The sequence below is a fragment of the Eutrigla gurnardus genome, assembly GCF_963514095.1.
Source record: "Eutrigla gurnardus genome assembly, chromosome: 2".
NCBI lineage: Eukaryota > Metazoa > Chordata > Actinopteri > Perciformes > Triglidae > Eutrigla > Eutrigla gurnardus.
Genome location: NC_139916.1, coordinates 22,870,747 through 22,894,651, shown reverse-complemented (window position 1 = coordinate 22,894,651; position 23,905 = coordinate 22,870,747). Strand labels below are relative to the sequence as shown.

At 42.5% G+C, this 23,905-nt stretch overlaps 1 protein-coding gene across 7 annotated transcripts in view; it reads left to right on the top strand.

Moving 5' to 3' along the window:
• The window catches only part of LOC311022593 (band 4.1-like protein 1), a 90,311-nt gene extending 66,674 nt beyond the window's left edge, over positions 1-23,637 (top strand). The window contains exons 10-25 of one of the 7 annotated variants that reach the window (XM_084023956.1): positions 1,327-1,424; positions 1,559-1,734; positions 2,129-2,355; positions 2,781-2,816; positions 3,436-3,471; positions 5,281-5,430; positions 6,516-6,602; positions 7,192-8,589; positions 10,401-10,451; positions 13,545-13,901; positions 14,308-14,436; positions 18,828-18,887; positions 19,500-19,595; positions 19,936-20,016; positions 20,134-20,253; positions 20,842-23,637. In XM_084023956.1, coding sequence (XP_083880082.1) covers positions 1,327-1,424; positions 1,559-1,734; positions 2,129-2,355; positions 2,781-2,816; positions 3,436-3,471; positions 5,281-5,430; positions 6,516-6,602; positions 7,192-8,589; positions 10,401-10,451; positions 13,545-13,901; positions 14,308-14,436; positions 18,828-18,887; positions 19,500-19,595; positions 19,936-20,016; positions 20,134-20,253; positions 20,842-20,847 — 3,108 coding nt within the window. In that variant the 3' untranslated portion in view covers positions 20,848-23,637. The remainder of the gene's footprint in view (positions 1-1,326; positions 1,425-1,558; positions 1,735-2,128; positions 2,356-2,780; positions 2,817-3,435; positions 3,472-5,280; positions 5,431-6,515; positions 6,603-7,191; positions 8,590-10,400; positions 10,452-13,544; positions 13,902-14,307; positions 14,437-18,827; positions 18,888-19,499; positions 19,596-19,935; positions 20,017-20,133; positions 20,254-20,841) is intronic. The other 6 variants (XM_084023959.1, XM_084023957.1, XM_084023960.1 and 3 more) reach the window with 6 other exon arrangements.
• The last annotated feature ends 268 nt before the right edge of the window (positions 23,638-23,905 follow it).

The window sequence follows — 23,905 nt, the reverse complement described above, 5'->3', positions numbered from 1 at the left end:
ATAGACTGTTTACCTGCATTTGATCGGTCAATACTACTTCAAACTACGAACGAGCTATAAATGACAACCAGAACATTTTCAATACCAAAATATTTGCCTACAGATTCTGCATTCATATGCATCTATTCATCGAGATTACGATTAAACAAATGAAATACTGTGTTAAAGCTATGGTCTACGATTTGGAATAAACAAAATCCATTCAGTCTATCAGCTGTAGGACATTGACCAATGGGAGCCATTGCTCCCCTCGTCTCCCGTGCTCCTCGTCATCCCGTCTCGTCCCCTCCCACTCCCGCCTTGTCGAATCGTGGAACACTGATGGGAGGGGTTTGGTTGGGGGGGCGGGATGCTTTTTTCAAATCTGTCTCAGAGGCTCAACTGATTTTCAGAAGGTAGACCATAGCTTTAATTAGATGTCCTGAGGCTGAATCTTTTTGACATTAAGACAGATCCAGGCTTGTTCTTTACCCCTGCTTCCAATCTTTATGCTAAGTTAAGCTAATTGTCCCCTGGCCCCCATAAAGACATGGGAATGGTATTCATCTTCTCATCCAATCATCTGCAAGAAGGAGAATATATAATAAGCCCTAATATTTCCCAAAAATGTCATTCAATTTCTTTAAGCCACGACCTCGGATTTTGAGTACAATAATAGCTGATGTTATGTCACACTGTTAAAAGTCACTGCGTGTGTGGTCAGTTGTGCTGAGCAGGGGGCTCCTCCGCCTTATACCTCCAGTTTTGCTCCTTTGAACAGTCAGGATCTATATTCTGGCCCTCCTCATTGTGCTGTGCAGCGCTGCAGCTTATCCTCCATGCTGAGCCTCGGTGTGTGCAGGCTGTCTGGGCAAGACCCAGTCAAGTGACAGAGCCGCACAGTGAGCCTGTGATCGAGCCAAAGAAAGAGGTCCTTTAACAGAGCGGCTGCAGCTGCAGCCGCAGCCAGAATAGAAGGATAAAGAGTGTAAATATAGAGCCATGAAATAGTTTTGCTCCCATTTGCTTGCAGTGAACATTAACGGATGTTATCCGTCCTCTGCCTTGATCTGCTCCTTTCTGTCCAGGCGGCAAAATCCATGTTCTAAATGTGTTTGCTTATATAATTGTGTCTATGCAAGCAAGTACAGGCTGCTTTATTGATTGGGTCCAGTGTTCATGCTAGTATGAGTTGTAGTGTACTTAATGCATATTTTATGAATTTATTAGATTGGCCTTAACTTTAGTCCAAAGAGAAGTACTGAGGAAAACTAAGTAAAAACACCTGGTGCTCCAACCCAACACAGTGTTCCTCACATTCTCTCATACCCCCCCCCCCCTCAACAGTATGAGCAGTTTGAAAGTACAATCGGTTTCAAGCTTCCTAACCACAGAGCTGCCAAGAGGCTGTGGAAGGTCTGCATTGAGCATCACACCTTCTTCAGGTAAGAATTAATCCGGTCTCTTTCTTGGAAGGTTCCCATTTCAAAGCAAACATATATTTGTGTAACAGCTACATCAGGTGCAACCGCACACAATCCCCCTGCTTTTTGTTACATAACCTTTTTTGGTTTCACAGGCTGGTGTCTCCAGAGCCTCCCCCTAAGGGCTTCTTGGTGATGGGTTCAAAGTTTCGATACAGTGGAAGGACACAGGCTCAAACCAGACAGGCCAGTGCTCTTATAGACCGGCCTGCTCCACACTTTGAGCGTTCCACCAGCAAGAGGTACCTGCTGTCCAGGAGCTTGGATGGAGGTGAGAGTCACAGTAGCATATATATATATATGTACATACAAAATAATGGGCAATGTTTCTTTTCTCTTCTTTTTTTGCTTTTTTGTCATTGAGATCATCCGAAAGTAAGGATATTAATGCAATTAAATTACTTTATATTGGATTAGGTTACTAAGTACATTTTTAACAGGTAACTAGTAAATGTATGAGATTGCATTTTTAAAGTAACCCTTCGAAACTCAGGGCCTTAGTTACAGCCAGGAGATGGCTATCTTAGCTTTTGCATAAAACCTGGAAGCAGGAGAAAACATGTGGCCTGACTCTGTCCAATTAAAAAAAATCCATCAACCAGCATCCGTCAACCTCACTAATTTCTTGTAATTTCTTCCTGTTATAATCCAACTCCTGTTACCAGCAGAGTTCTCACGGCCGGTTTCAGCCATGTGTGAGAACCATGACGACCTATCGCACCGCAGCATCAGCGAACAGCGTCGCCTCCACAGCCCCTCTGTGGACGAGCAGGAGACGGAGCTGGAGCCCAGCTTGGAGCAGGACGAGGAGGACAGGGACCAAGAGCCGGGCGAGGAGATGGAACAAGAATGTGACGGCGATGTCACTCCAAGCAGAAAGAAAGAGATCATGGTAGTAAAGATTTCCTGACAAACAGTGACCTTAAAAAATTAAAAAAATCTGTCATGCGTCAAGTAGATTTTTTTTTTTTTTTTTTAACATATTAATATTACAGGTGGTCCAAATGCATAGAGGTTTTTGTCACCTTGAAGACAACTTCTGCAGGGAAATTGTAGGGGTGCTGATGTTAATAAGTGCAGTAGCTTCTCAGGTCAATTTAGGCTTATCTAGTAGGGGCATGATGCTGTGGTGGCTTGGGTGGATTTAGCATTTACTAACTCTTCTCCCTTCACTCCTATTCACTCAGGCTTATATGCTTACAACACACTGCTCATGAATCCCACTGACAGCTTTACAGTTTGTTTTTTAACCCTTTCTCATAATGCCCCCTCTCTTGCTAACATGCTATTTCCTTTTTAACTCTTGCTGGCGATCAGGAGGAGGCTGGGTCACCAGTTGACAGTAAACAGGAGGTACTTGGTGTCTGGTGATTTGGTCTCTGTCTGTATGCCTGTCTTTATTCACCCATCATTAAGTATATGTCTTAACTGTTCCACATTCTCTCTGCCTGTCCTACGCTGTCAAAATGGGGCAGTCAACACGGTCCATCATTTATATATATATATATATATATATAAATGCTGCAATGCACCATATAAAAAAGTGATGCTGTAAAGTTTCTGTCTGGATATTTGTCGTAGTTAAGCATCCCAGCAAACATTTGAAGAGTGATTGGTAGAGTGATGAAAAGTTAAAGCGTAAGCATTGAAACCAGCTTGAAATTATGTAAGAAAGATGTCTCTGTGTTGACAAGCTACAAAAAATGTCTAAAATGTATTATACAAAATGTCGACTGGGATGTATTTCCGAGTTTGTCTTGGCATGATAACAAGTGACCACATCTAGCCCTCCTGTCTGTCTGTCTGTCTGTCTGTCTGTCTGTCTGTCTGTCTGTCTGTCTGTCTGTCTGTCTGCCTGCTCGTCCTGACTGACTTACCTTCTACCATCCTGTCTCTGCATCTGACCTTGTTCCTGCACTCTCTGACCCTGCACTCTTCACCTCCTGTGCTCACCCCTCCTCATCTCTCTCAGTTGGACCAGGAGGCCACTCCTCGGCACAAACGGGAGGTACAGGTTCCTGCTGTTTGTCGTGTGTGCTGCTCTTCCTCCGCACCTCTAGTCTTTAGAGTTTTCTTTCTTGCAGATTGAGATCTGCCTGGACATCAGATCAAAGGATATTTTTCTATTTGAAATTTGAAACATCTGCTGTGAGCACAGAATATTTTCAAGTTGTAGCTTTGAAAGTCTCTGGTGAAACACCTCTCTGTTATCAGAAACGAGAGAGTCTGTCATTCAAAGCCCTACTTAAAACACAAGAATGATCTTGCTATTCAGGATGGATCTATGCTATGAGCCTCTGGTGGGCTATTTCCATGTATTCTTTTTCACATTCATGCAGCCTCCAAGTTCCACTTGAAGTTGTTAAATGCAAGTAACCATCAGTATCACCATATCGTCACCATATTTGCTACAGTTTGTGGCTGACAAAGATATAATGGATAATGTTAGTCAAAGTCATTTCACTTCATTTTTACTTGGCACTTAAAGTGATGGTTCGGAGTAAAATGCACCCTAGGTCATTTCCATCAAGACATCCAGCCAAATACCCCCTCGGAAGCATTTTTAGCGATGGTCAGCATTGGTCAAGATAGGGCTATCAGCCGAATGGCTTAGTAATAGCGTGATGGTACACCCACTAATAATGCATGGAATGTTACCAAACTTCTGCAGTAGTACACATAGGGTCTGTACTCACAAAACGAGGCATTTGAAAGTTTGTAAGTACATCAGGAGTTTATTTTAAAGAACACTTGCCTGATAGCTTCTATCCTTGGCTGCTAACGCTAACTAACGCTACCGCAGCGTAGATGCTACTTCCGTGTTTACCCAGCCGATGCCGTGACGCGAGTTTCACGCGAGAGTATGAAAAACGTTTCGCTGAATTTTTATAAATGCTTGTATTATCAAGTCAACACTTGTCAACACTTGTTAACCTGATCATACAATCATTAATAAAAATGTGTTGACCTGATAATACAAGCATTTATAAAAATTCAGCAAAACTTTTTCATACTCTTGCGTGAAACTCGGGTCACAGCATCGGCTGGGTAAACACGGAAGTGCCGTCTACGCTGCGGTAGCGTTAGTTAGCGTTAGTAATACTAAGCTGATAGCCCTATCTTTACCAATGCTGACCATCGCTAAAAATGCTTCTGAGGGGGTATTTGGCTGGATGTCATGGTGGAAATTACCTAGGGTACATTTTACTCCGAACCATCACTTTAAAGTGGAAATTTAGATTTCATCTTCCTCTCATCTTTTCTTTGTAAATAAGGATCTTAATCTTGTGAAAAGAATTAATAGAGAAACTACCATAACTAGTATCCCTGTACTGCAAGTGTATTAAACTTAACCATGAAGACACTTTACATGACATTATTATATCATTAGTACTGATGCATGCAAGGAGGGGCCACTATGTATACGGTTAAGTAGTCCATAAGGCTGCATAATGAATTAAAGGCACCTGTTGAGTATCGCTGTGATTCATTTCTTCATTCATCTACTTTGCAGTGAGTGTCAACAAATTCAGTTGTAACAATAATAGATTATTCTTGTTTTCTGTGAGCTTAAGTAGCATCTGAAATGTCATTGTTCTCCATGGGCTACAGCCAAAACACCAGCATAATCTCGTGTGTAAGCGGTTCATCCTCCCCTGTGTACTGTATATGGAGTGCTATCTCGGTCCCGTTCAGTCATGCATATCAGATCTGTTGACGTGAGTGCTACCGTTGAAAACGGATGTTGATGTCCCTGCTAATGCATGTCTGCTTCTCTTTTCCTGTGCTTTTACTTCCGCCACTCGTTCTCCTCCAGTTCCTGGATAAGTCGAAGGAGGTCTTGCTGAAACACCAGGCCAGCATCAACGAGCTGAAGAGGACCCTGAAGGAGCCCAACAGCAAGCTGTCGTACCGCGAAAAACGTCTGTCATCCACATCCCCAACTGGCACACCGGAGAAGAAGGCTGTGAGTAGGGGCTTAGGCGAGGGGGGTCCACTATGGTCAATATCTCAAATCCAGTGAACTTTGATGCTTGACATTCTATTAAAGGGCACTGATATTCCTGTTTGGTCACTGTCATGTTGAATTGCTCTTTTTGCTGCTTGACTCGAGGCAAAACAGGCCATATCTTTGTCACGCAGGGACATTTGTTTTGTATCCTCTTTTCATTTTAATAATTCAAGCCTGGAGATATGATTAGTGAAGATAGTTATGGCTATTTAATCCCCCCCCCTACAGGCAGTTGAAACATGCATCTCCCCCTGTGCAAAGACACTACTGCTCACAGGGAATCTGCAGTTTACTTTTAAGAAATGTGTGTGATGAATTGCATTCTGCCTCTCTGCTGTGTGTGCTGGAAAGACAATATCTCAGAGGTACTTGAAGATGACTGACAAACAGCACAGAAGGAAGCATCTTGATAAGATTTCTGCCGGGGTTGTTTTCAAGATTTACTCAACGTGAGGCACTTGAGAAAATAATAATCAGTTACCTTCTTTTTTCTTCTTCTTTTTTTCCTTCAACGCCTAACAGTGACACAGTTTTCTTTATGCCAGATCACGAAAGCTCTCGAGCTTTGATCACATTTTGGTAATTAAGCCTTCGGAGACAGAGCACTGAGACTGTAGTCTTCAGATAGGATCTTTCTGTTTTTGCCCGTTGTCTTCAAGCAGGCTCTCATCTGCTGTCAGGGAAGATCAGATTATACCCATAGAATGTCAAGCGTTGACTGCGGCAGAGAATGTAATCTGCCGTTTGTTTCATTCCAGGTAAGAGTCGAAGTCAGCTCTTTGATGTAGTTACAGGAAGGGAAAAAAAACATTTGTATTCCAGATTTGGTTATGTGGATTTGGTCAGGTCCACAGGACTGCATGCTTTTAGTTTGAAGTTCTTCAAAGATTCTTTCTATCGTTGCCATTTTCTCGTCATCTCCTGGCATTGAATGGTTTATTGTGCGTCTTTCTAATTAACTCCCTTATTTCGAGTCAGAGTCTCTAATGGCTGTTCTTCCCTCTTCTTTCAAACTCTCTCCTCTGCCTCGTGTCGGCCAGTCGGCGGGCCGAGTGGTGGGAAAGGACCCTGTTAACAGCCTGTCTGTTGAGGGTTTCATCCAGAAGACTGTGGTGACTTCACCCGAGGTTGCACATCGCTCACTCTTCCTCTTCTATATGACTTAGCTCATAGCATTTGTGGTTTGGTGAAGTGCACTGCCTACCGGGCATCATCATCATTATCTTATGTCTGTCAATTTAAGAAAATGCAACCACATATTGTACAGCGAATCCCTCATTGCAAATTCATTTTCATTTCTCAAATCCACAGAAAAATAAGCACCAAATGGTTTGATAATCGATTAATCGTTAAAGGAATTATTCAGACAAAAATGGCAGAAAATGCTGCTTTTAACCTCTCAGATATTGCCTCAAATAGTTTTATATCGTATCAAACTAAATATCTTTGGGTTTTGGACTGACCTGATTTACACAGACTTTGAGAAACTGGGATGGACATTTTCCACAATTTTATACCAACGATTAATCGATGAATCTAGAAAAAGTTTGCAGATTATTCGAAAAAGAAAGTCAGTTGCAACCATATTCACTTCACTATGTACCTGTTGTTCATGTTGTTTCCCTTTTCTGTCATTCAAATGATTATGGAGATTTCATTATTTGCAGCAGCTGTGCTTGGCATCTCTAACTGTGTTTAATCTATACCAACATGTAGGGCTCTGAGGAGTGGGTATTGATTGAAAAACAAGAAACTTATCAACAGGACCATGACTGGAAGGCAGATGAAAAGAACAAATCGCTCACATCGGAATCCTCATGGGAGAAAAAGGAGCTGGAAAAAGAGATAGATGTTGCCAAGATGATACACAAAGAGGTAACAGGGTATGACAGAAAAGAATTGAAAAGCCATATTGATGATTTTCCATCAACCAAATCGTCCGGAGAGGCAGATGAATGCTCTGTGCCACGGCCGACCAACAAAAGTCGTTTTGTGATTCAATTATCTGAGAATGCAGACTCGTTTCATGACAAATCTCAAAGCAAATCATCTCAAGCCTCAGACCCCGAGGCAAACAATGACGTGACCCCCGACTCCCGGCAGATAAAGGAATGCACAGCTTCTAAGCCACGGAAAAAGAAGAGACCCCATAGCTTAAACCTGGGAATGCCTGCCGAGCTCATTTACAGGAGCAGCGATTCTACTGAAGAAGATAATGAGGGCTCAGACTCGGACAACAGCCCAGAAAAAGCCTCCACAACAGGAAATCACTGTGAATCATCCCCGATGAAAGATGATCAGGGATCAGGAAAGGATCAGTCTGTCAGGGTCTGTAAACGCAACCAACAAGAAGATACAGGAGAAGGTAGGGTGGTCTCCACTCAAGAAACAGAGCAGGTGAAAAAAGAAGTGAGTCAGGTTGGGCCAGCTGACGACGATTTGGGCTCTGTGAATGGACTCGGAAAGGTAGAGCATGATAGTTCTCCAGCAGGTGTTAAAGGGGAGTGTGTGATGAAGGTGCGAGGGCGGGGCCTTATTGACAACAAAGAGCTAGCTGAGGTAAAGCTACGACAAGTGAGGACGCATGAGAGGAAGATCAGTAGTTCCGGTGGGGAGGATATTGAGGGTTTCATGGGCGACAGAGGCCAGAGGACGTCTCTCCACCGTCTGTCAGGCAGCAGCTGCCAGTCGGAGATTTCCCGGATTGTGCCTCTCAAGCCAGAGCGGTCAAAGAGCGTGGCGTGTAAGGATGAAAGGGACCGGATGGGACAGGACGAGTCCGCACGCGCCCTCAGAAGAGAATACCGCTGGTCAGTGGGTTCTCCGGAAGGATCCACAGACCTGACCTGGACTGACGCCACTGCCTTCCATCCAGCATTCGCCGCGGACCTCGAGGGTGTGGCTAAAACGGAACTTCCCGATGACAGCCATCAGTTCGGTAGAGGACCTGCAGAGAGTCAGTCGTTCGGCTCAAAGATTTCAATTCTTCCCAAAATGGCTCCCCCAGCACCGCCAGTGAAAACACAGAAGGCCCGGGAGTCTGGACTTATACTGCGGAACAGCCGAAATGCTGGCAGGGAGCCGAGCCTGGACGCAGCCAAGAAGAGACACTCGGTAACTCTGCTTGGCATCTGCTATTCAGTCATTGGAATTAAAGCATCGCATGAGCTTCAGACAGACTCGCACGCCATTTTTCTTTTTTTCTACGTTTTCAGTGACTTGAAACACTCATCCATCTTACCTGTTCGTGCCTGTTTGGAGAGCAGACGGAGCGGTATCTTTGCTCCGTCAAATCTGTCAAAAAAAGTTTGGACATTTTCCCATAAGGCAACCCTTATTCTCCCCTCCCATTACCCCCAACATGCACCACACTGTCTGGCAAATCTGTACAGCTCACCATTGGCTGTGAAGTGAAAAAAATCAAATCAATATCCCATGTTTTGGTTGTTGGTTTGTCTTCACCTCCTCAACTTGTGAGCCTCCGATTTCTTTCCAGCTCACGTTGTTCTCTGTCAGAGTGTGGCGAGGAAAGAAAGGCTTACATATTATCATCGCTCTGATAAGTGTTTTTGCACATCTCCGTGCCATTCTCCAACTGGAAATACAAAACAAATGATTTGTGGCATGCTAATTGGAGGAAGAAAGGGTGACACGCACTGCCTTTCATTACTTTGCGACAGCTATTATTTCCAAAATTTAGAGACAAATGGAGTATAGAATTAGTTTGCTTTTAATTGATCGATGAAACGACATCAATCGTATGAATTTACAAAATATCCCTCAGTCCTTTGGATTGGTGGTGATAAATCATGAATCGGATGCGTTGTTCTCCTCTGGACAGAAAATTGAGCGGTGATGTAAACACATTGGTTCCTCCAACTGTGAAGCCCCAGCAGGCAGTGAGCAGCCAGACACCGCACCTCGGTGCCTGACACAGTCAGATTTGCTGCTTTCATTCCACTGTTGGTATAATTAGGAACTCGCGCACGTTTGGCCCCCGGAATGAAAGGAATTTGAAAGTGAATAGACACGACAGCTTCCATCATTTCCCACCTTCTCATCTGAGTCAAGCCCTTGCAATATATTGGATTAAACAGGCACGAGAAGAGGTGTTGCGTAGCTCTCAGTATGCAAACGACCTCACTGGCGAGTGACAATCATATCAAGATCTGATTGAACTCGGGGAGTGTGGGAAAATATTAGGCACTCTTTCAAACATGTGGACCCAATCCAACAGTCATTTTGCAAGGCTTTGAAATGCACCACGGCACCTTTTTTTTATTGGACATCGAACATTATTATTTGACAATATTATTTAAATGCTCCCTTATTGGAATTCAAGGTGCGTGGTGTTGCAGCACTTTCTCAGTTGGTCAATGCCGCTACGCTGAAAACCTGCTCATTATACAAACTGCATGACACTCTTGCCCTGCCCTCTGCTAAACCTAACAAATAAACCTGGCTGTAGATGTTGTTTCTGTTGCAGTAAGCTCACCTCTTTTCTGTCCTCTAAACTGTATTGTAAGTAGTGCTTGAAAATTTGTGTCTGAATCCATTTGGACCTGACTGGATCTGAACAGACCCAGTGGGCTTTGATTGGCTCTGGCTGAATTTCTCACCTAAACTTGGGTTTGAGTCATTTAAAAGACATAACATAAAAAAAAAAAAAAAAGAATTATCAGCTACTTTGAATTCTGTGGCTAATATTAAGATTTGGAGTCCAACTGATCAGTAACGCCAGGATCCCAGTTTAGGTCGGGACTGAAACATCTTGCGCTCAGATCACACTGAGCTCATATTTTCAGGCTCCAGTCAAGCTCTGCTGTTAAGATCCGTTGTGTGGTGGTCTGTCAGTCTACTGACAACTTCAGCTTGTGCTAACCTTCAGATGCTCTCTCTGTTCTTTCCTCTGCTTCCCCCTGCAGGAGCCAGTCTCTACCCCGGCCATTTATGAAGAGCCGTTTGCCGATTTCAAGGTTATTCATCCCCATTTAAACCTGCCTTCTTATGCTCCTCCTTATCATCTCTTTCCCTCTCTGCATCCCTCATGAGTAAACTGCACCAGTTTTTGTATCACAATTGGCCAAAAGGATGAAATGTGTTACGTTTCCCTGGCCACTCAGCTGTACTCATCTATCATCAGATGTTTGAATTGTGTGTAGGTATAAAACCAAACCCCCTGCGCTTGGCTATTGCTGGCATGATCTAGTTTTTACTGGGATCTAATTAGCAAGTGTTCATGTAATTAATATGAGTGGCGGTACTTGAAATTAGCTGCCTCAGGAGCTTCATTGTTATTCAGTGGTCTTTGACCACTTCACTCCCTAAAACAGAACTGTTTTTGGTTCTTCTTCTCCTTTTTTTTTTAGTTAATTTTTTGGGCCGTTTTTGCCTTTTATTGAGAGAGAGACAGTTGGGGATGACCTTGCAAAAAGGGCCGCCGGACGGATTCAAACCCGGGGCCGCTATGGTGAGGGCAGTGAGGACAAAACGTTTACAGGCATACTGGAAAACTCTGTGACATTTAATTTCAGCCTTCATTTCATGCCTTTTTCGGGCAAAATTAAACCATTGTCACAGAACCACATAATACCTATAACAAAATGCCAATACTGCACTCTTGGATAGTCTTCACTGAGACATAAACCTTTCTCTCTGCTGGCCATTAGGGAGAAACGAAGTCAGAATGCATGGAAGTCTACAAGAAAATGACCTTTCTTCCCACTTGATTTATTATCTCAGTAAACGTGAACATAAGTCTGTGGTCTCAATTATTAGTTTCATGGCTTCTTCAATACAGCATAATGTTCATTTAGTTAATTATGCCATACAGAATAAAGTAGGTGATAGAGCAGGGTATGTTTTAGGGCATGGCTACCTTTTGATTGACCCCCCAAAAAAAAAACCGTGCACCTAGTTCCCAAGCCGTGGGTCGAGGTACCCAGATAATGAGCGGTACATTCTAATGAGCCTATTTGTGACATAGGAAGGGGAGTCAAATCTGATTGGTTTGTTGAGTCTCATGTGTTGGGACCTAGGCAGTCGACATACAAAACGTAGTTGGTTGTCTTTTTTCACAGTTTGTAGGTTGGTCGGCACTCCAGAAACACAAATGTACATACACAAGCAATACAAAAGTGAGTTGCTCATGATATGACCCTATTAAGATGACACATTTTATTTGGATTATGTACAGCAGACACACACCGACTTCAGCGTTAACAGGGTCATTTCACCTCTTCAATGGATATAGTTGCTGCCTCATTTAGTTGGATGGAATAATAAACTGAATTGCCAATATATTGCTTCGTTAAGATGTATATTTGAGCAACTACTGAAAAATAGGAGATTAAGTTTTATGTTTGTTAACCAGAGTGCAGTTACTCTTACTACAAACAGCAGTGGCCAAAAGTTTTGAGAATGACAAGAATTGGTTTTCACATAGTTTGCTCCTTCGGTGTTCTTAGATCTTTTTGTCAGATGTTACTATGGTATACTGAACTATAATTACAAGCATTTCATACGTTTCAAAGGCTTTTAATGACAATTACATTAACGTTATGCAAAGAGTCAATATTTGCAGTGTTGACCCTTCTTTTTTAAGATCGCCTTGGCATGCTGTCAATCAACATCCTGACTGATGGCAGCCCATTCTTGCATAATCAATGCTTGGAGTTTGAGAACTTGTGGGTTTTTGTTTTTCCACCTACCTCTTGAGGATTGACCACAAGTTCTCAATGGGATTAAGGTCTGGGGAGTTTCCTGGCCATTGACCCAACATGTTTGTTCCCTGATCCACTTAGCTATCCTTTTTGCCTGGTGCTCCATCATGCTGGAAAAAGCATTTTTGGTCACCAAACTGTTCTTGGGTGGTTGGGAGAAGTTGCTCTCTGAGGATGTTTAGGTGCCATTACTTATTCATGGCTGTGATCTTAGGCAAAATTGTGAGTGAGCCCACTCCCTTGGCTGAGAAGCAACCCCACACATGAACGGCCTCAGGATGCTTAACTGTTGGCATAACGCAGGACTGATGGTAGCGCTCACCTTTTCTTCTCCCGGCAAGCTTTTTTCCTTCCGGATTCCCCAAACAATGGGAAAGGGGATTCATCTGAGAAAATTACTTTACCCCAGTCCTCAGCAGTCCAATCCCTGTAACTGTTGCAGAATATCACTCTGTCCCTGATGGATTTTTTTTCTGGAGAGAAATGGCTTCGTTGCCTTTCTTGACATCAGGCCATCCTCCAAATGTCTTTGCCTCACTGTGCGCGCAGATGCACTCACACCTGCCTGCTGCCCTTCCTGAGCAAGTTCTGCACTGGTGGTGCTCAGAATCAACTTTAGGAGACGGTCCTAGCACTTGCTGGACTTTCTTGGGCACCCTGGAGCCTTCTTCACAACACTTGTACTAGCAACAATATCATTGCCTGTGAAGCCCTTTTTTTTGCAAAGCAATGATGACTTCACATGTTTTCTTGCAGGTAACCATGGTTAACAGAGGAAGAACAATTATTTCAAGCACTACCCTCCTTTTAAAGCTTCCAGTCTGTTATTCTAACTCAATCAGCATGACGGAATCATCTCCAGCCTTGTCCTCGTGAACACTATCACCTGTGATAAAGAGAGAATCACTGACATGATGTCAGCTGGTCCTTCTGTGGCAGGTCTGAAGTGCAGTGGAAATGTTTTTTGGGGATTACAATAATTTTTCATAGCAAAGAGGGACTTTGCTATTAATTGCAATTCTGCATAAGATTCTGAAGTATATGCAAATATCCATCATAAAAACTGAGGCAGCACACTTTGTGAAAATGTATATCTGTGTCATTCTGAAAACTTTTGGCCACTACTGTACTACTGAATATGTTCCTTTAGTGAGTAAATAAAAATGACATAACTGCATGCCTGAAGATTATTTACTGCCCCTGCATGTACAGTTGATTTTGACTCCTCCATAAATCTTAGCAAACACAAGGTGGTCTGCATCCCATTCCATGTCGTCTTCCTCCTCCATTCGTCAGCGGTTTTGCAGCCTTAAAGTGGTGATCCTTTACCTTCTGTACCCGCCCCAGAAGGAGCTCGGGGACAGGAGGCCTCAGCCGAGCATAGCCTCAGAGGAGGAGCAGGAGCGGGATACCGTGGCCTGCATGAGGGAAAGCCATCTGGGCATCGAGCGCAAGTGCTCCAGCATGACGGTCAGCTCCACGTCCAGCCTGGAGGCTGAGGTCGACTTCACAGTCATCATGGACCTCCACTCCGGCATGGAGGACTTCTCTAGGTGCATGGAGCTGGGAGAGAGGGAGCGACAGCCCGAGGTGGGCCGGGAGGACTTTGAGGAGACCTCCAGATTTTACTCGGCCCGTCTAATGGGCTCCAGGGACAAGTCTCCCATGGACGAGAAGTTTCCAGAGGAGGGAACACATCATGAGGTAGACAGATGAAAGTATTCATCCTTCAACATCATCACCCACTGGAGTCACTCTGCCTGGTTGGACCTGGTGTCTTAACTACCTGCAGCTTTTTTCTATTTTTTGGACCATTTCCCATTCTTTGAATTTTCTTTTTACATTTTATTTGTGTTTAATTGTGTTCTGCACTCACTCACAATATGTTATTCTCTTTTTGATGTATTAATGTATGGATTTTTCACCCATTTTAATTTTGTCAACGTTTCATTGCATTCCCCAGCCGCTGCATCATCATTTGCATGTTTTCATCGAGCTGAACAATCCAATAAAAAGTTTTTTGTTCAGTGCTGCTCGTAAGCAGTTTGTCGTTTCTCTGTGAATATGTTGATGTTGTTTTTCTTAACTCTGCTGTTTGTATCTCACACAGCCTCCTGTGGCAAAGAAAGAAGCCAGTGCTGTGAGCATGGCTCATATGCTGAAGAGGGCCGACAGCAGGACGGAGACACATACGAATGGATCAGAGACTCACCCCAGCGTCATGAATGTTTCACCGCAGGTAAAGCAGCAATAGGAAATGATAGGATGCATCTGTAAAATTCACACATTTGCCTATGTCACTTTTATCGTCTTAGCTGCATATATAATGCTCCTCGACTGAGTGAATAGAAGCAGTCGGCTACATATTTTCAATCAGTAGTTTGAGAGTTTTGGAAACACTTATCTGCTTTCTTGCTGAGATTCAGATGGGATGATAGATCACTTTCATATCTGTTCGATACAAAGCTGCAGCCAGAAGCTCTTTAACTGAGCCATCTGAAAAAAACAAAATCCAGCTGACCTTTGAGTTATATCTTGATTTTTTTAATCTGTCCAAAATTCTATAATAAAACGACACCTTATGATTTGAGAGGAAGTTTTGTGGGGGAAGAATTTTTTTGCCAGGTCGCGGTGACTTCCTAGAGTTTAAATTGGTGGAAGTCACTGTCAGTTTTACACTATGGCATACGGACTTTGCAAACAAGGCAAAGTTAATTACAAAATCCACCAACCATGTGCCGTTTCCCCTGCTTCCAGTCTATAAACTAAGCTATCTGGCTTCCTGCCGTAGCTTCAAATTCATCCAACAGTCTTGAGAATGGGTCGATCTACTCCTCTAACCCTTGGAGAGAAAAAGCATATTTTCCAAAATGTCTAAATATATAAAGCGAGGACAATACTCATTGTAAAAGTCACCTAAAAAGGATTTAAATACAACTAATGAAACATTTTCAGAGCTCTGGAGTCGGTCTTGATTAGAGTAGGAATAATTTTCTTTGGACCACAGTGACATAAAGCCCATATTCCCCAGACGGATGACATAATAGCATCATTGTGGAGTGATTAAGTATTGACAGCTTGTGTATTAATGAGGATGATGAAAGCAGGTGTGAATCCCATTCATCTCCGGAGGCAGAGATTTGAGTGCTGGCTGACTGTCCCACAGGTCCCTTATTAAAAAGAGGCTAATCATTGCAGGGCTCTTTAGCCATTCTGCTAATGGTGTAGATGAACTCAGGGAATGTTATAGAGTGGGTGACTTTGAAGTGCCGGATCAGTGGTAAGTCCAATTTTCAAAGAGCTCAAGAGTCATCTGACATCTTTGGTGGGGAAAGTGTGTGTGCATCTGCAGCAAGTGAAGGATGACGTCATCAGTTGGCAGAAAAAAGATCTCCAGCACCAACATTTTTGAGCCAACAGAGGGAGCTACCAGTATGTCATGTATATGGAGTCTCTCAACAGCAGCACAAAGGCATGTCTGCTGCCTGCATGTCGGTGAATTTCAGTAACGTTTCAAACGGAATGTAGCAAAAGGAATTTGTTTATCTTCAGGATTGTCTTCATAAACAATACATCAAGTGTATTGGTTTGATTGCCAGCAATGGCTGTGAAATATATACAAAATCAAGGCAAAAAATGACTCTAAATGACTGATAAAGAGACATTATATCTTCGTTATTACGTTATCCTAGACTGTTCTGATGAAATAGAATTAGACAAGGCTGGTAGATGTAGATGTACCTTATGCCCCTGAAAACATAGTTTTTACACGCCTTCAACATGCTCAATTCAATACAGCTTATGTTAGTTAAGTCATCATTGGTGTCTTACTGACATCATCGTATCAGTTTAAGTGCTTTTATGACACTGTTTTAGCATGTCTCAGAAAACAATTTCAGTGGTTTTATCACAAAAGTACTGGAAGACAAGAAGTTGCCACACTTTAATAAACCTCACCAACAGATATGCTCTTTGTTCCATGCTTGTGGCTCCATAGGGAGACATTGTGACTTGTCAGCACAGGTGTAACTAGTGACATTAAGCCCTGTCAGTGAGCCAGCATTACTGTAATGTTAGTAGACATTTGTCATGTCATGGCAGACATTTTGGCTCGTCATAGCAGAAGCACAGGTGAAACTGATGTCTTTAACAATGTCTCAGCTACATCAAGTATCTCAGTAAGCTATTCTAGTGAGTCATCATGCACAGTACCATCACCCTAGAACTAGTTCGCTCAAATTGAATGCGCTGGTTATTTATGTTACACCTGTGCTTTCCCTGTAATGACATGTCAGAATTTCTGCTGCGAGCCCTGGAGTTGTGACAAGTAACAGTGGTGCAGTCTCAAATACACCTATTATTTTCCTGCCATAGCTCATCAGAATATCTGCTATGAAAAAGGTACCGAGTCCCCCTACTATACTACGTGCAAAAATTGAAGCTGCTTTTGAGCATGTAGTGTGTGTATGCACGAGAAATGTGATTAAATATGCTACAATCAAAGCAGACAGTAGTTGTGTCCTTCAGAGGACACCGGCTGCATCCTTTGAAGACTGCAAAGACCAAACCGAGCGGTTTACGAAATATGACAGCCTAGTGTAGGATTTCCTGTTTGCATCACCAGCCGTTCCCGCCCTCACCCTTTGTCTCTACTGTCGCCGAGCAACCAGCTGTGTCATACAAAGAGCAAAGAAGAAGTAAATGGTTCAGAGATCATAGTTATTTTTATTTTATATTATGATTTAGAGTATGCTTCATGATATATTTCAGAACAAGAGCATGTATTCTGCTGCATCTCATCCTGCTGATTCCCTCGTAGAAGCTCTGTTGATTAAATTCCAATCATCACTGACGCCCAGTGAATCTTGGGATGAGTCGGGCCTTGAATGATCCATCAGTTGGATCCTCCAAGTCCCGTAAAAGAAGGCCACATCTCTCGGCTGGAGTTGAAGGAGTCTTCTAAATGGGACTGCCGCCGCTGTGACTCATTCAGCCTTTTAAATGCAGCCTTGGAAGGATGCGGCCTCCGCGACCATCATGTATGGTACAATATGCTCACAGCAAAAGGAAGAGCTGCTCATACCACTGGAGAAAATGGAAATACTTGCAGTAATCTCACTTTAATTGACATTGATCAACACCAAAAATGGTGTATCGTTTCCATATATTTATACATACTACAGGGCTTCCAATTTTTTAACTTAGTTCAGAGTGAGATTTTGGCTGAAGGTACGTGTCCACAGGCAGCGTTATTTCCACGCCTCCCATTCATTATCTATGTAAGAAGCCGTGCGCTGCCTTCGCGTCGTGGCAAGTTTCGAGAGACAGGGCGTCCAGCAAGCTCTCGAAAATCTTTTAAACTGACCGTTGTCGATCTGATCAGATTCAGCAACTCCATAGCTAATTTCTTGCATAAAATGTTTTCAGAAACACATTTCGGAAACACGTGAGACTTGAGAGCCCTGATACTAACTGCTAAAACAATATACTATGACCAGATTGTAGTGCATACTATGACCAGATTGTAGTGCATACTACGACGGCGTATTAGGGCCCCTGTAGGGGAAAAAAAGACAAACAAAAATTGGGCAAGAAAAAAAGTTTGCTAGTTTAAAGTGGCAAATTGGCTAGTTTATTACGATGCTAACAACCGGCATTTATGCTAGCTAACTTCCCATGAATGTTGTTTTGTCTTTCTAATTAATACATCACAACATGTGACAACACTTTGCTAAGGTCCTTAGGGTGATGGCTGTTGATGATTATTGTTGGTTAATTTTATATGGGCCAAATTGTCACCTTATGGGTGTCGGGTGGTTTGCTCACAGCATTGTCACACGTATTAATTAGAAAGATAAAAGCGACATTCATGGGAAGTTAGCTAGCATAAATGCCGGTTGTTAGCATCGTAATAAACTAGCAAATGTGTTCGTTTTAAAGTCGCAAATTTGCTCGTTTTAAAGTTGCAATTTTTTTTTTAAACTAGCAAATTTGCCACTTTAAAACTAGCAAATTTGCCACTTTAAACTAGCAAATTTGCGATTTTAAACCTAGTAAATTTGCGATTTTAAACCTAGCAAATTTGCTAGTTCAAAGTGGCAAATTTTCTATTAGATGACAATTTGGCCCATATAAAATTAACCAACAATAACGATCAACAGCTTTCACTCTGAGGACCTTAGCACAGCGTTGTCACACGTTGTCACACGTTAGCTAGCATAAATGCTGGTTGTCAGCATCGTAATAAACTAGCAAATTTGCGACTTTTAAACTAGCAAATTTGCGAGTTTTAAAGTCTTACTGTGTAAGTGGAAAGAGAACACTGGACTTATGTGTCGAGTGGCAAGAAGCATGATTGATGAAATGACGGTGTTGCTCCAAAGTGCTTCAAATAAGTAACTTGTGAGTTAACACGTTCGCCACAGCCACTTTATGAGATGAGAGTATGTCTATTAGTGGTTACAGCTTTGTCTGCTGACCTCAGTTGGTCAAAAACAAAAGGATGTCATTCTATGTAACTGCCTTATTAATTATAACTGATGTATTTCTAATATGCTGATTAAAATAATGGTTCTTTGTAAGATTAGCCGTTAATATAGACTCTGCTTTATTACTCTTTCTCTCCTTCAGAACTCCGGAGCTGTCAGCCAGCGGGAGGCTCCTGCTGCCCTTAAAGAAAATGGCTCCCCTGTAAGTATTTTCATAGAGCAATCACATCAGTGTGACAGCATGTGTGGTGTGTGCAGAGTAAGAAACTTGCCATCGCACTCTATCACGCTATCTCCTTTTGAAACCTTGACCTTTCCTTCATATCTTTCTGAATACGTGTCAAGATTATTCATTTTAGAAAATAACTGTGAATGTGGATTTCAACATTTATAGAGTATATGAAGACATACCCCACCTTTACGTCCTCTCAGTAGCAGTCATGAAAGGCCTAACACAAAAACTAATTATGTGACATGTAGAATTTGAACCATGCTTGGTTGGAAAAGTCAAATTTGTTGCAGATTCCACAATTTTATGAAGGCGCCATAATATATAGCTGAACTACCTCTTCAGTGAAGGGATGCTTCTGTCTCTCTGATGTTTGACTCATTCTTAGTACAGGATGTGAGATGTGAAGTGTCTGACTCACATCACATCGATGAAGCATTGTGTTGGAGGGCTCCCACCTCCTCCAGGCCGTGTTCTCACACAAGTTGAAGATATTCTCTCCCGGGGGCTGAGACAGCGCTACATGTTGCTTATGAACATGTCCCTCCATGTATGTGTGACTCCCCTCTAACAATCGTGCTGTAGGTAAAAGCTGGAACCCAGGGGAGGGATTCTGTTGTTTCTCCGCTGACCATCACCGCTGAGAGCGTCACCTCAGCAACCACAACTCAAGTCACCAAGGTACAACTTCATCTGTTCCCATGGTTACAGTTGAGACTGGACCTTGTATCTCTATTGTTTGGTAAACTCTTAAATATGTCATCCGTCGTTGTTGACATGTTTGAGTTGTTGACAAAATAAAACTAATAGATGATATTTATTAATGATATTAATTAGATTTTTGTTTTTAATTGTCACAAATAGAAACTCCAATAGGTTTGACAATTATGTGTGTTTTTACTGAAATGGAAATACTGCAATAAAAAATATACATTTAATTAATACCTGTCTTTTTTTTCATTTTTAATTTGTTGGGAATGGGCTATTGATTCATTAATCTCATTCTTTCTGTATTCTACAGACTGTGAAAGGAGGCTACTCAGAGACCAGAATCGAAAAAAGGATTATAATTACGGGAGATGATGATGTGGACCAACATCAGGTGAGCATTGGAGAAATACTGCATCACATACACTGTATTTTCAATAAGTCATAAAGCACAGGGATATGTTGATATGTGAGGTGTATGACCTATGCGTTGATGCCTCATGTCTGCCAGGCCCTCGCCATGGCGATCCAAGAGGCCAAACAGCAGCACCCCGACATGCTGGTGACAAAAGCAGTGGTTATCAGGGAAACAGAGTCTCCCACTGAGGAGCTGCAGCAGCAGCAAGCAGAGGTATGTGACTCCTGCAGAATGAAGGTTAGGAGGTGTCAGAAGGTGTGCTTGTATGCAGGATGGAACAGGTTTGCCAGGCACTGGCCCAGGGCCCCAAGGTGTCAGAGGTCACAAAAATGTCATACTATGTTGTTAAAGTCTTTGAAAAATATGTCATAAAATGTCACAAAACTTAGTATAGTATGTCAAAACATGGGCCCCAAGGGGTCAGGGAGACCCTAAGCTGGAACCTCGGCTTGAAAACGCTGTTAACATTTCATGTTGGAATAAGGATCGAGTGACAACCAAGAGACACAAAACAATTACAACCAGATGGAAAATGACCACAAAGAGACACAACATCACAAAGAGACAGAACACCACTATGATTTTACCCAAAATGACTGATAAGAGATAACATGACGACACAGACTCAAAACCACCAGAAAATGAATTAAAATGACTTCTTAGACTTAAAATGACCACTAAGTGTCTATCTATGTAGGAGTAGTGGAGGGCCTTTGCACATTTTCGTGCCCAGGGGACCATTGTTTATATTCCATCCATGTTCATGTGTGATGACGGATCTGTGTTGTTGTCTTGTTGCAGTCCTGATTGGCCATGGTGTCTCCTGAGACGGGGGAGTGGGGGGGAGGAGAGGATCCTCCAGCTGTGTGTCTCCTGGCCCGTCCCGCAGTTCGCCACCACCCAGATATGAGAACTCTCTCCCCCTCCAACACGAGAACAGACTACGTTCCATGAAGCAGTAGACCTCCACTCCCGTCCCCTCAGACAAACAGACTGTGACCCGGCCTCTCGCCCGTCCCGGCCCATCCCAGCCCTCGCCAGCCCTTCTCCTCCTTGTGGGACAGAAAGCCTCTTCTATTGGATGATTTGCCATTCGGTTGTAACAAGTGGAGTGATGCAAGATTGAAAGTGAACGCACCTATTTGAATTCACCTCATTTGATAGAATCACTTGCATATTATTTAATTAATACATTTTTACTGCTTTGATCCCCAATATCCTTTTCTCATAAACAATTTATTTTCATTGTAAGGTCCCAAACACTTATGGAATGATATAAGAGCAGAGGAGGGTTGAGTGAAAGGATGGGGGACAACACTGGTGGTGGGGTGTGGCAGGGAGGTTGGTGCCAAGTGGTAAGAGGCAGTGTTTTGCTCGATGTTGCCACCTGCTGGCTCTGACACCTTCAGTATAATCAACAGCTGTCTTATTAGCTTTTTACATTTTTATCTATAGAGGATCTAATTTATGTCCAGTGTTTGCTTGTTTATGAAATGTGTATAATATCAGATAATTATAATCTGCATGATTCAATAAATAAAAAAAAGAAATAGCAGAGGGAATGAAAATAAAAATACACAAACATGTCCACGTTTGAAATCCAGAAGCTCTGAGATGATGGGATTGCAGAGAAACTACAAATTACTGGGACAATGAGTAGTGGACACACTCGAAGAAGGACAGTTCAGTGGACAGCTGGAACTCTGCTTTGGGGTCGGCCTCCAGCAACAATCAACACTGTCCTCGTCCCCATCCCCCGTTCACTGTTACCGTTTTCATTTTGACGTTAACTCGCCATCCACATAAAGAAACGCTGGTCACACCTTTTGGGCTCAGTTATAGGATTTTTTAGAGATATTTTAATATAAATAATGTTTTATCTAATACATTTGAGAAATGTGCTGACATGTTTTCATTTGATTTCACTGACTTACATGAGACATGAGTTTGTGAGTTATTCTTGTGTTTTCGTACGTTTCAGTCTTCATGTGTGAACACGGCGAACCCTCGATGAATGAGCTTATTCTTTTTTCTGTGCCATCGTTTTGCTCAACGCTGTCTTTCACTCAGAGTTCCCACCTCAAAACTAGAAAGTAGTTTGCCAAAATTGTGAAGTTGTGACGCACTTAAGGGGACTTCAAACTTCAAAAAGCGATTTTGAAAATTCGATTTTCCTGTTTTTAATCATATCTGCATGTGTGCAGACACTGCCTGAAACGTGCCACACTACAAGATTAACATCGGTACTTATTTTGTTTTGTCTTTTAAGTTATGGTGTATGAGTTTCTAATTGTATTTATAGGAGTGGTGAATGTGAGGCCTGTGCTTTTCCTCCCCGTTCTCCCGACAGACGAAGCCAAGACTCTTTGTGTGACTGCCATGAAGCGTCTTCTATCCACAGACCTGTTGGCTGTCATGTCACATGTATCCTGGATGACCTTTAATAATGTACTATGCATCACTTATCATCCATAAGAATCCCTCTGGTGGAGCCTGACCCGTGTTAGCCGTGTTGCCGTCATTGTTAGCTTTGTGCTACTGTTAACCGAAGCGGTGGAGCGCACTGCTTGTGAGATTTGCAATAAGCAGCCATTATTCTTATCCTCTGTCCTCGAAAGGGAGAAAACTGTGAACTCTCATGCGTACCGAAGCGTAACCAAAACCTATAACACAGAGTTAGTGATATTCAAAAGGAGCTTTGCCAACACTTGTGACCATGGCTTTGTCACCCTCGCTGTCTAATCCTCCCATCCCTTGACTTGAACCTGTCGACCTGCTGTTAATGTGTCTGAGGAAATGAGATTCCCAAAGTGATTATTTCTATATTCTATTTTGCTCTTTTTTTAATTATTTTTTTTCTGGTCATTTGACACTGGACTGTTGCGAAGGCACTTGCTTACACTGATATCAGCACATACATTTACTGTAAACCATTGGGAAATATGACTTTTCTTTGCTGTAGTATTGGATGCACTACCGATGGATTTATATATACACATATCCATACTTCTGTGTATTTTCCTGTAAACTATGTAGAAATTACCAGGAGCAAGGGTGTGCTTTTAGGGTCAAGGCATGAGGCGGTAAGTGTAATCTGAAGGAAAACAGTGCAATAGAAGTGTCATGGCATGAATGGGTGCCTTACGTTTGGAGTCATGGTTATGGCGGCTGCAGCCACAGTTATCAGTGCTCAGCTGAAAGTGCTGTTACTCACCACGAGACAGATGCAGGAATGACCTCTTCTCTCAGTCCAAGGTGAAGAGGAGCTCTCTTGGAAGTGAATTACTGTCTTGTAAAGAATGTGACATTGAGCATCATGGTGAAGAAGTCTCTCTGGGTTGAAAACTCCTTGGTGAGATGAAACCGGCCCCATTAATGTGGAAAACCAGCATAGTTTAGATTATGGATTATTTGGGTTATTTTTTTTCCCTCCGTGAAGAGCATCCAACTGCTCCGCTGTTTAGCCTCTACCTTAAATTCTCCACTGCCTTTTTGCTCCACATTCCCCTAGTGCTTGGTGGTGTGTATTTGCTGTATTTGCATTCAGTCTAAATGGAAAACATACATGCATAAATAAATGTCTCAGTATGATTCAAATGCTGTCTCTGATTCTGAAAAGAAGGGAGAGGGATTTTACGTTACCTATAATAAATATGTGAACCATGGGGAAATGTATACTTTGTTTACTAAAGTCAATGGCTTTCATAGTAAAATCCAAAATTCATTGCATGAAGTAAATTGTTGTTTTTATAATAAAAGAGGACTGGGTGGGGTAATTATTGAAGTGAAACAAAAGGCGATCTACCTTGTTTTGCATTGCCATCTTGTGGTTAAAATCAGTACCTTTTCTTGGGTGCAGATTTTT